Source organism: Dicentrarchus labrax, unplaced genomic scaffold (genome assembly GCF_905237075.1).
Source record: "Dicentrarchus labrax unplaced genomic scaffold, dlabrax2021, whole genome shotgun sequence".
Classification (NCBI taxonomy): domain Eukaryota; kingdom Metazoa; phylum Chordata; class Actinopteri; family Moronidae; genus Dicentrarchus; species Dicentrarchus labrax.
In genome coordinates, this window is record NW_026136710.1 from 9,950,155 (window position 1) to 9,963,810 (window position 13,656).

Below are 13,656 nucleotides of genomic sequence, written 5' to 3' on the forward strand. Positions count from 1 at the left end.
ATGCACATCTGCACGATTAAACTACACTATCCAAGGACTTCAAGCTCTAGATTGACGGATCAAGGGGGACTGGCATGAAGACAGAGAGGGCTAAATGCGATTATCGCATGACAGGCTTTAGCTGTCTTAAACTGAGTTGATAAACTGTGATGCATGCATAAAATTAAAGTTGCTATGATTAAAATTGTGGCACAGAACTTTACATCCTATATATACCCTCAGATAAATGAAATGAATGTTTTGTTGGTTCATTTATCATTCACTGAAGGGTATTACAGAGCAGTCATCTACATAAAGCCAAGTGACATATTACATATTTATAAACTAGACACATAATGGAATTGCCTTGCTTGCTTTCACCTTGTAACTGTGCAAGATATACTATACTATACCTAGAGTTGGGGCACAGAAACACACTAACAATGGACACATTCAAACCAAAGAGGATGCTGCCAGTGAATCATTTGAATCACCCAGAATGCTCTAGTGCTCTAATTGGGCACCTGCAGCAGATATATATATATATATATATATATATATTGTGTTACAATTCATACAGGTACTGAATGTATTTTTAACATTTATGGGCTTAACTAGTTGACCTTTCCAGTACATCATCCTTCAATAAAGCATTAATTAAGAGTCCCTTTAGGATCTGTGAGAGCTTGCCAGGTTCCTAAATATGGTGGAACACTCCAAGCAGGACAGGAGAAAAAATGCAATGCAAGCTATCATTTATCCAGAAAATGAGATATTGCCAAAATCCCCAAACGTTTCATTGAGCACTGATATTATCCAAACACATCTCTAATTGAAAAAAGGTTTGGCAGACCTTTTGTCTCTTAAAAAAAACTATAATGCCATAGCATAAATCCTGAGGCAGGTTTAATGGATTCCCCTTAAGCCCTATCATCTTATTTTCTCAAAAGAGAATGCCCTCCTCTTATTATTTAAATAATACATTATAACAAGTCCCAAAGTGTGCTGATCCATCCTGAGACCACTGACATAGAATAATTAACTAATTGTGAGTTTTCTACAACTACAAAAAAGCATTGTTCCAGAAAGCAGTGATTCCCAGACTTTCAGCAGTTAGCGAGCAAAGCTATTTCGGTCCCTCTCCCTCATGGGCTGATACATTGACTGTGCTCTGATCCCTTTGTCCATCAGAGAGACAGAACATTTTCAGCCTAATGCAACTGGACCCTCGCTAATGACAGCAAATAGCCCTGTCGGCTAGATGACAGCAGCTGAGAACAATACTTAATGTTGACATCACTTGCTATGGGGTTCTATTTCGGGTTTCTTCCATTTATAGGTGTGCTGTTGGAAATTGCTATCTTGCTCCCTTGACAAAGCACATATAAAAGCTTTGGAAGAGGAGGTGACCCTCTGTGCTTGGGAATCACTTCCAATCCCTGCAGACTCTTGCTTGTTTCTCAGCAAGTACCAGCTAACCTCAGAATCCCTTTACAACATGGCACCAAAGAAGATTGAACCAAAGAAACCTGAGCCCAAAAAGCCAGAGCCTAAGAAAGACGCGGCTCCAGCTGCTAAGCCAGCTCCTCCTCCAGAGCCACTGCCGGAGCCACCCAAGGAGCCTGAGTTTGATCCCAAAAGCATCACTCTCGAGTACAGTGCTGACCAGATTGAGGAGTTCAAGGAGGCCTTCACCTTGTTTGACCGCACACCGACTGGAGAAATGAAGATCACATATGCCCAATGCGGAGATGTGATGCGAGCTCTGGGCCAGAACCCTACTAATGCAGATGTGCTCAAAGTTCTTGGAAAACCACGGCCAGAGGACATGAGCACTAAAATGGTGGATTTTGAGACCTTCTTGCCAATGCTGCAACATATCTCCCGTGTAAAAGATCAAGGCAACTTTGAGGATTTTGTGGAGGGGCTCAGGGTTTTTGACAAGGAAGGCAACGGCACCATCATGGGAGCAGAACTGCGTCATGTGCTGGCAACACTGGGAGAGAGGATGACAGAAGACGAGGTGGACCGACTGATGGCTGGACAAGAGGATGCCAATGGGTGTATCAACTATGCCTCATTTGTAAAGCATATTCTCTCTGGGTGAAAGGGACATTTAACCATAAAGACTTAATTGTACCTCTATTTTCTCCACCTTCTGGATCCTTGCTAAGCTTTCCTATGTCCATTTAGAGGTGAGCATGTCACTTTGTCTGTGACATTATTTTCCTGTCAAAAGCAGTTAATGTTCAGTGGAAAAAATGTTGGCCTCAAGACCTATGATTCGTTCTTTTTAATAAGCAGTCTGAAATATAATGGAATGCCAGTGAGATAAGGATATGGGCATCCATAAAGAAAATTCCATTAATAAAGGAAATATGATTACAAACTGCCTCACAAATGTCATTTCAGTATACCCAACATTTAAAATTGAAGAAGAAATGATAATTCATGCAGAATTGCTGATAAAAGTGCTCATTTTATGTATTTTCAACTTTTCACATGAACTGTGTTAATGTGATTAGGGGAAAGTATTGTTGGGCCAGAAAAAAAAAACAATCAGGATTTGGCTCAATCTGAAAATAGAACAGATTTGACTCTATTCTACTTTACACAAAGAGCGTTTGAATGAGCGGGTTTGTCATTGTGCTTGAGGGGCAGCTGCTGTGGATCAAGATATACTCCCACATTCTGGACACACACACACACAAACATGCACACACAAATCCACTTCCCTTTGACGGCTACAAGACAGGTGTTCCAAGGACAGCACATGAAAATGTGGCCTTATATTACCATTTATCACTTTAGCAGATCAGTGCATTCATGTGTCATTGATTTTAACAACAGTGGATAGGAATACTCACAAACATCTGCATCCTCCAGACTCCATGAAAAGCTTTTCAGCTGCATTAAGCAATTTTTGACCACTAGGGGGATTAAACTGCTACATGTTCAACTTTGAAAGTCAAGTGTGCTCTTTGGCTTGCCATCACTTTGCGCTGAGTAGGTAGCAGACATTTGGCCTGTGCAAATTTATGTAATGGGAATGGCTGACCATGGTTTATATAAGGGTTTGGTGAGAGCTGTTGGAACTCAACCACACGGACCAGTGAGCTTAAAGCAGTTGATAGCTTAAAAAAAAAAAAAAACCCCTGCAGAGTGGGGTTTTCATTCACAGAGAAGTTGACAGTACTAGAAACCCACATCCTGAGAAATCACTTTTTCAATGTCAAAATCAGACATAGAACTGTAAAAAAAAAACTTACTAGGTTGTTTGTGTAGTTTGGATTTTGAAGTTTAAAGGCAACTGAGGTACAGCAAGTCTCCCCCTGCAAGTTGTAGTCTCAGTTCCAACAATTCTCAGCAATACTTTCTGGGGTGCAATGCTGTACCATACAGTACAACTCAATCGCGCAACAATTCACTTTTCCATCTGCCATGGAGGAGGAGTTTAATGTATTAATGTATTTGACGCAGGTCAGTTATATAAACCAAAGTGAGAAGGAGCTTTGTTTCCTTTTTAGCAGTGGACATGGACAGTATTTACTGGACTCATAACAGCTGCATATGAACTCAGATGGTGAGAAACACACAAAGGAAATGACATTATTAGCTGCTAAAAAAATCCAAGACATTTGGTGCATCAGTTTGGTACAGTGAATCGTGACATTTGTTGCAAAATAAACACATATTTTTTCTGCAGGATGGTCTCCATGTGCTTTTAAATCAGTTAATGGATTAAGTAGATCAATTATGCAAAGAATGATTCAAACATTACAGGCAGGGGACAGCTGGTCTCACTTTCAGCATAGGAGTTAAAATAATAACCTAAACTAAAAAAAAAAAAAAGAAATGACACTTAAATGTAAAATGAACTATAATATTCTAGTTTCTGAGATTAAAGAAGAGAATCCTACATTAACTCTTAACTCAGACCACCTCTTACCTATAGACAACATAGATCTTATCAAATTATTATACATACATACAACTTGAGATATACCAGCCTGACCTCCATCAATAACGGATTTTATTCTTTGATAACTGCCAGAACAATAAACTATATGTCCATGTGTCATGGCTCATGGCTCAGTTGCCTAAACTATTTCAGCATTTGCTTCTATATTATTTGTAATAAACTTTGCTGGCTACTTTTTTCATAGCCACAGACATAGTGGAACAGAATAATTTCAAATATATTTCAGTAATATGCATGGAATATACCAATTATTTGAATGTACTTGGACTGGCAGCATGTTGCTCCAGTATGTTTTTTTAATCTTTTTTTTTTTTTCAGTGCATGAACTAGGCATTTTTTACACTATTCATTTTGGTTTTTGCTCTCTATATTGAGGACAGTTCTGTAAAAATTCAGCAGTCTCAACAAGTCAGGTCAGTGTAGGGTTGTACCTATGACAATTTGGGGAGGGGTCACTTATTTATTCCCCTACATATGGTTGAGGTCTTGTAATTCCCATTTCCTTGGCACAAAGGAGTGTCAATCTGTAATTAGGGTGTTCCTCACTTAACAAACAAACCACTAAATACATAAATACATATACTATCTATACTACTATATTGGAATGCTAGCAAAATCTAAAATTCTGAGAAATATAAGTTTTTTATATTTAGATTTATGTATGAGAAAGTGTAAGAAACTGCAATATTTTGTATAAAAAAATAACCACTATGTGGTTGCTCACATAATTCTTTACTTTTCATTGTGTATGGTGACTCAACATAAAATCATCAACATCTTACACATGGACAATGTGCATAATGTATGTTATAGTATTTTCACTTTCAACTGATTATACATATACTATGAAACTGCTTGCCAAAATAACCCCCCCCTTTGCGTACCAGAGGGAAGTATCTGTTGCACTGGTGACAGATAATGGGGACCAAATAAAAAAACAAATAAACAATTGTTTGTATCCTATGGATATAGTGTAGCGTAATGTAATCAGCGCAATAAAAGCCTTTCAGCAAAGTAGTGATTATGCAGTATGCATCTGCAGGAATTACTGAATTGTAGTCACTGATTGGTAGCTTAGCTTAGGTTACTTTATAATTTAGGTTAGCAATTGGTGTTAATTTGTGCCACTTTTGAAGGCTCAGTTTTACACAGTGACATGTAAATGAAGTGGAAGTAATTAAGATTATCCTAATACCAAAGCTAAAGTTTCTCAATTAATTAACAATTGAATTTGAACGTGTGATAGCACTTTAAATACCCTGTGCTTAGGAGCTATTTTTGGCTTACTGTAGAAGGAGTAGAAAGATGCAGCTAAATAGCCAGAAGTGGCAGTTAGTCTATGCAGCTGTCAAGTACATGCAAAGGAGCTTCTTAGTGCACTGGGCATCCAGCTCCATACCCGTTTGAGAGGCAGCCAGTAATTTAGACCCATCGTGATTAATCAGCAGCTGTTAGCTTTAAAGTCCTTTGTCGAATATGTGGGGCTCTTGGCTGAGAGGATCCACCAGCTTGTGCACATACGTTTTCATTTTAGTTGTGCGCAGCATTTTCAGTACAAAAGGTGGACACAACATGTTAAATGTTTATTGAGTGTGTCATACAGGTGATGCCTCTAATTTTCATAGCCATGGTTTATGCCGTTGTTGTTTTTTTAGAGTTCATTATATTAAAATGTCAGATATACAAACTGTTCTCCGCATGGCTTTAGCAGCCCAGGTGGCCGCATAAAACAGTACAGCACACACACACTTGCACAGAAATATCAAGTGGCATTTCTCATTTAAAGTGGTAATTTGTGAGATCCTCATATTTTGCCAAGGGCAACATGCGGTGTTTGGTGCCAAGCAGTTATTGCTTTAGCAATCTTGCACTGTACCTTATTTTTAGTGTCAAACTGTGTAATGAGTACTGAGTTGTCCCTTACCAGGAATTTTAATTTTCTGTACTGGTCTCCTCATTCTTGTTCTTCTTCTGCCAGGACAGCATCACATTCCACTGCGGGGAAGGATTTTTCATGCGCGGTAGATTATCACTTTAGCATCCATTAATAATAGCAAATAGTGAAACCGACATTTATCTTTTTTTCTGCAATATTCTGGGAACAGGCACATATTCGGTAAATATTTCTAATGTCCAGTTTAACACTGTTTAGCTCAGCAGTTACAAATTACCATGAGAGCAGTGACAAAGATAGATGCCAACCTTGATTATAAAACAAACGAGAGTCAAAGAAGGTGTGCCAAGGTCAAGATCAGCCAGCATCATTCGCTGGCAGTCTATCATTTTTCACGGGGAGCAACAAATTCACCACTCTATTAAGAATAGATGAACTCATTTCATTTACTAAGGAGTCCGGCTGGATTTTGAATTACAAGAACAGGTCTCATTTATGGATGGAAATTGTGTGAGCAAAAATCTTTTGTATATGATGAAAAGGAGTTGTCTCCAACCTATAAGCTACAAACCCTATTAACTAACATTGCCCCATACAAGATGAGGTTGCTAACTCTGCTCAGTAGGCCAGTATCACTTTAATGTAACACTCCAGCCACAATGTGATTACATGAAACGTAATATACATTTGAGGTCCATTTGAGTCAACCGTTTCAACTCTTCATTTACAGACTTAACAGGTCACACCGATCTTTTGCATCCTTCTCTTAGCTAGCACTAAATTAATAAAAACATCTATGGCTTCACTGTAAAATGAAAGTACTTAGAAATCAATATAGATAACGTTCTTTTGATATGAGCTCCATCAACTATTTCCCTTGAAATAGCTTTCAAAAATAGTATCCCTACTCCTACGTGCAACAAAGTCATGTTGCAGATTTCTAAAACTTTGTGTACCATTACCATGGAAATCAGCAGCCCCTGAATTGCTGATACTGTCATTGTGATGCACAACACCAACAAGCTTGTTAGCACTAATGACATTAGTGTGCATGTGTCCTGTTGACTGATGACAGTTAAGTAATCACACTGATGCTCTGCTTAAAAGAAATTACAGTTAAGCTATGTAATGCACCACTTCTTTGGTTTACGCTGATTTTGTCCATAAATTATAGTAGTATTCTCTCCTTAAGCCTTTGAGCTCTTAAAACAAAACAATTAGTGGAATAATCAAACATCTGGTATTCTCCTGGGGCGAGTGCATGCAAAATCAAGGTGTTAAGCACGTCAATTAAACATTTTATGATTATTTGTTGCAATTTTTCATTTTTAAATCACATCATTCAGGTTGAAAACCTGAGTACCACAACTTGAACAATGTGAACAAATTTGAAGGACTTTCTATACTGACGTCTAGTTTTAATTTCTGTTGTTTTAGACAGATACAAAACACATTGTTTGAATGATTACTGAATGAGAATTTATAACACCGATGATTGTGTGTCAATGCAGTCTGTGGCTTTTGGATAAGCCTTGTGTACAATGTCCTTTATAGCATACTGCAGGCAAAGCAAAACCTCTATAATAAACTGTCTCTATCCTCACAGCTGCTTTCATTACCGTTAATTCAACACATACCGTGTCTAGGGATCAATACTTCTTCACCTTGTGCAGTGTAGGAGCCAGATTAGATGCAGCTCCAAGGGCAATAATGAGGAGTGCTTGAACTTGCCTCTCACAGACTTGTGAGTTATAGTATTTAGACTGATTTGTTTGAGAGAAATCAAGGCCAGGTGTTTTAGCGTTATAACATTGTGATATTTGCATACAAAGAGACAATTTGTCATAAAGGAATCATTTTAATCAATTAGTCCTAAATATGATATGATTCTATATGATTGGATAAACCCATTAGGATTCTGTTTCGTAAATGAATGAAAGTGTAAGTATCCTCTGAGAGTGCTGTATAATTCCTTTTTGGTTTTGTACAGTTTAACTTCAGATTAAAACTGCAAAATCTTGTGCTTAGTGCAAAATATTAAATTTGTAAAAACATAATTTAGCACCCTGGCCCTCCTCATGGTGCAAAATAAATGTTGGAAAGTAAATGACAGTAGCCTGGGAACCAATCACAACCTTTTATCTAATATAGGGCAGGTTTTATACAATGACTGTACAGAGGTGCATGACCTTATTGGCTATTGAGGCAAGATGGCTGCCGCTCTGTGGCACTCTTTCTGTTGCATGCACAAACTGAACAGTATCAATTCTCTAAAAGAAGAACAAACAACTGCGGTTAAGGCAAATATGTATTTGCCATACTTCAGACAGGATTTGGTAAGTTTAAATGACCAACTATGCTAAATTCTGAGTTTTCTTGATCTGACTGGTTGTAGGTTTATCCAGTCACAGTTTGGTCTGTGGCCATTGATAATGCTTCTTGGAAATTGCAACTGAACTTAAAGGTTCAAGATAATTCACATTTGCAAATTGGTGTGATGAGGCCAGGCTCAAATGATGGACTCAATACCTCTGAAAGTTAAATGTTGTGTTTGAACTTAAATTGGAAGATTACATGGTTGTCTACAGATAATCATATTCTTGAAAACATGTTTCGAAATCCATTTTATACAGTAAACATATTATTATCGTACACCATATGCAACTACAAATATATTCAGTGAGACTCATATCACTCATATTGCATATAGGGTTTATGTTTGATTTCAACCATGAGTGAGTAAATATGTATAATTCTATAATAGCATTGAAGCGTCTGGGGCAGTGTTCCTCTTCCGTGATTTATGAATTGTATGGTGTTTTGGAATCCTCTCAGATTTCCCTAATGGTTTCCTAAAATATGTCTTAATTAGAGTGTCTCATTGCATTATAGGATGTTGAGAGGCAACAGAGAACATAATCATCAGCCTCGTTTGTCTTATTAAAAGTTCTGGAGTTAACTCTTGAATTTCAGAGATAAAGCTGAAGTTAAGTTAGCGTTGAAACATCATTCTCGCCATTATGTCTTGGAAATATATTAGGGTGCCTAATGAACCTGTGTGTCATCTTGTAGGCAGCAGCCCCACCACCATTTGTTTTAATTCTACACTTTATGTCTGAAAACATAACATCCAAATGGTTTAAAATGGTTAAGATCAAGATGCTTATTTGTTTCCAAGATAAATACAGACTATACAAGACCACAAGAAGACTATAATGTAAGTCAAATGCCTCTTAGGTAAATCAAGGCCTAAAACAGAGCTACCACTAAGCTGTGTTTCACCTTTAAAAAAAATCCTTCATTTGACATTTATTATTCTGGCTGGCCTATAAATAAAAATAATTTCTTAGTTAGGACAGCACTTTTCTGCCAGTTCCATGCCTACACCCATAGGGAAGGTGAGCCCTTGCCTAAACCTCCAGAGATGTCTCCTTTGCCATCCTCAGCAGCATGAGGCTATTATTTTTCTGTAGTCTGTGCTCCTCGACAAGGAGTCAAGCTGACAGTCACAGTGGAACTTAAAATCTCAGCAACTCCTGTCAGAAGAACATAAGCAAAATACCAGTCTGATTTGTTGGTCTGAAGCTCTTCTATCCAAATATCGATTCAAGATTTCCTTGTATTTTCAATCCTTTTCATTCTATAAAAGAATGTGTCATTTATAGTTGTTTGGTAGAATGCTGGAGAAAAATACAAAACAGAGGAAATGTAGTAGAATAACACAACCTTGCACAAAATGGTGTAAAATAATCGGCCTTACTTATTCAGAAAAAGTTTAGAAAGTAACATTCATACTAAACAAACATTATCAGTATAATACTTATTAGATCTTTCTCATTTAACTGGGAATACTTGAGTTTTTTTTTTACAGCTTTCAAAAAGTGCTTAGACATGTTATGAACAATAACATAATAACAATATAATGTGGGAAAAAAGAAAAAAACACTATCAGTTGGTAAGCTATTTTCGACAACCAAGATGATGGAAATGTTAATTTTCTGCCTTTTGGCAAGTCACGGTGATTGGACATATTTATTTAAGATTTAATTGTAAGGATTCTACCACACCATGTTTCTATGTTCCTATGTGGGTGTGCATAAATCAATATCAGTTTTCAAACTGTTGTGAAACCCTTTCTCAGAGATCTTAATGTCTGCATTGCTAACACATTGTACACATTGCTAAAATAAAATATCATACAAAACAGGGAAACATGTGGATGTCATGTGCCCTTAACATCCATATCAATCACAGGGAATTAAGTCATTTGGCTGTACATGGTATTGATGTTTTGCAGTTCTAGAGGGGGGACACTAAATCTATGTCCTCAGGTCTAATCCTAATTGAGTGTTCTAGACAGTGTTTTCCTTATTTTTTTCCGTAACTGAGAAACCATTGTAGGGATTACAGACACAGCCTCTGGCCAAAACATCTAAGTAGCACTAAGAGGAAACACTTTCTTACACTTCTCATTAAATATTGCAAATTTTCTTTGCTTCAAGTCTACTTTGACTAGATACTCACTTTCTTTTTTTCTTTCAGTTCTTCCCTTTTTTTTCTCTTACAGGTGCAGATTATCTGTCTATAATTGTACTCTTGACCCCCAACAACTACCCACTGAACCAGTGTCAGACGATTTAAGAAAATGTTTTTTATTTTGTTTTTTTAAGCCAAGGAAGAAATACAGTAATTCTTTCAGGGAAGAAAATTAATTAATCCGCTGAAGTAGTTAGGCTTCATTACAGCAAAGAGGATGCTGATTTTTCCCCTCCTTTTCCATGTGGAATTGATTCCTTTTGATCAGTAAGCTTTCTGCAAAATACATTAAATATCAGCATCTGTCGTAGCCACAAGGGATTCAAAAAACTTCAAACTGTTAAGTTCCTCTATATCCAAACTGTGCTGTATGTGATGAAGTGATTTAGCTGAGAAATATCCTCTAAACATATTTGCAGGGGTTAGATACACTAGGTGGATTAAGTGAGGAGTGAATGACAGCAGCTGTTGCTGAGACAGAGTGGACAAATGACAGATGTCCCCCAAGCTGAAAACCACCTCAATCACACCTTAATGCATTTGCACTGCTTAACCGCCAAGCTAGGACTCACACTGTTAAAAAGTTTGAGAAAATCAGTTTGGACAATCATGGCCCACAAACACACTGGTGCTGGCAAAGGATTACTGCACCAGTATTTGTATGGAAACCCACTCCCCAAATCTCTCAAAAAGCAGATGCAACAATATTCATGTAAGGCATAATGTAAGGCAAGTAGAAAACTTTACTTGGGTCAATATTCCCAATTTATTTTCAAAGTAAAAGTCATGACTGATGTTGCTATGTGTTATGGTCAGCAAGTATGTCCTTATTTAAAAAAAATATGTGTTGTGGTTTTACCTTATTGTCTTCAAATAATTTCAAGCTGCAAACTGTGAATCTTCAGTCCCCCCACTGATTTCAAAGCATCATACCCATTCAAGAATTCCCATTCACCTATGTTATGTTGCATTCTGATGCCTGAAGAAAGAAAATATATGACTGACCCAGAGCAAGACCTAAAGATATCCAGCCAGGGAAATCTGATGAGTAGGCATTTGAGGCAATATGTCTGAGGGTCAATTTTTTTTTTAATACTTTTTTTTTTACTGTGTCATTAGAGACGCAGGATGCATACCAATGGCAAAAATACATTGTATCAATTTTAAAATAGCACAATAAAACTGAATGCTTTGTGATTCACTGTAGGTCAGTGTATATATTTCATTTTCTGAGAAGGCCAAAGTATACTGCATGTCAAAGTGTTGAGTCATTTTAAAATGTCAAGTGCAAAGATAAGTGAAGCTGGCATGGCTATTGTGATCGCATCTGTTCAAATTGCTAGTGAAACTGTAGATAATAGTGGAGTTTCATGTCCTTCCACTCAGTGTGTAAAGCTCTAATGCACAGTCCACATAATGACATCCATACTTTGTCTTTAATGGTTTAGTGGTGTGAGAGCATGTTATTTTTTGATAACCAAGGATGTTTGTCTGTCTGTCAGCATAGTTCTGGGTGGGCTTTCAGCACATCAGGGTCAAAAACGGTAGGCTACTAGATAATAAATAGTATATTGTCTGCTGTACTATATCTGATTGTTCTCTTTTTCTTCTAAAGATGCATATAGAGAAATAAAAAATTGTGATTTAGGGAGCTTACTTTCCAAAAATCGACTGCAGAGCTTATATGCGAGGAAAAGTAAAGGATTATATCTAATAATACTGCCAACTAACCAGAGGAAGGGGTCACTGTAGCTTGCATAATTGACTATAGAACCACAGACTATTGTTCCTTCAGTGAAGGCTAGAACTTATGTAATTCTTCAAAGACTGCAAACAATGGGCCCACCACATTCTTTACCTGTCCACCACAAATGATGAGTTGTGCCTTACTTGTCTCAATAGCAATTTATGAAGCACTCAACTTTGTGGAAGAGAGACTTGTTTTAAATAGCAGCCAGTTTTTATTAATGTTGATACTCACAGATCATATGATGTGATATGCATCATTTTATTCATGCATTGAGTTAGAGACATCATATTGAATTGTCCTACGTAGTTGCCACATGTCACATGTTGCTGTGACCAAAAATTAAACTTGCAATGGCCTCTACATATACAGTATTAGGGTCTTACCTTTTCAGTTCAGATTAAACCCCTACAGCCATTTAAACGTGGAAGGCATCCACCTCCAGGCTGCAGCAATATAACCAACTGTTGTGTACATGAAATTGGTTGGTCGACTCAGGCTTCTGCACAGTTTTCCAGTTTATGTGCAAATCAGTGTTTGGAGATTTCAACATTCAAGGGACACATTGGAAACGCACGGTTCACTCAGTGTGTACTGTCTGTGTCCAATGTGTCCATGAAAAATATTTCTTCTCACTAAACCACTGAACCCGTTCGTCTCTCCAGATTTGAATCCAAAAACAACTGGTTATCGAACTGCAACAGATTATTTCCATTTCTCCTTCATTTCATTGGACCATAACAGAAGTAATATCTACAGCACTTTTTAGAGTAACTGTGAAAAAGGATGAGCTAGAGCAGAAAAATAGAGTTACATGTTAATTCAGAATTTTGAATTATCGACGGGGTCATTACGGGCATTTTAAGCTTTTGCAAGCATGTAAAGGTTTAAATTGACTATTGTTTAATTGTATTGTTTAATTTGTGCAGTAGATAAATCAAATTTATTTTGTCTGAAAAACAGTGCAGGAGAAAAACAATGGAACTTGCATTTCAGTTTAGCACATGATTAAATGTGCTTTACTACCTACCATTGACATAAATTTGCATATATCATACACATGGAATAGTTTGACATTTGCTTTTATGCAGAGGTTTGTATCAGAAGATCACTCAAGTAGAGAATTCCTAGAGTCTTCCTCCAGTTTTCATCATGAGGTTGCCTAGCAACCAGCAGAGACTCCAGGTCCAAGTCACTGCACCTAGCCAAGAAATAGAAACCATAAGTCACACCATTTTTTTATAGATTGAACAAATAAAATGTAAGGGGTTGATAAGTGAGTTTTAGGGGTTCAGGTAGGTGCCATACTAGCTGTTTCTCTCTACTTCCAGTCTTCATGCTAAGCTAAGCTAACCATCTGGAGGTTGTAGCTTCATATTTAACAGACAGATAGGAGAGTGGTCAGACTATTAGCAAGAAAGCAAACTGCATTTCCCAAAATGCTGAGCTATTCCTTTAATACGAAAAAAATTCATGTCTGCATGATATTACTTTTCTCTCAGGGGAAGTTCTGTACTC

The 13,656-nt window shown here is 37.3% G+C and overlaps 1 protein-coding gene across 1 annotated transcript; it reads left to right on the forward strand.

The window, feature by feature from the left end:
* Nucleotides 1-1,379: 1,379 nt before the first annotated feature.
* LOC127370821 (myosin light chain 4-like) lies at nt 1,380-2,368 on the forward strand. Its single transcript, XM_051413234.1, has one exon. It carries the CDS (start codon nt 1,478-1,480, stop codon nt 2,084-2,086), a length of 609 nt encoding a protein of 202 aa, XP_051269194.1. The 5' UTR covers nt 1,380-1,477; the 3' UTR covers nt 2,087-2,368.
* The last annotated feature ends 11,288 nt before the right edge of the window (nt 2,369-13,656 follow it).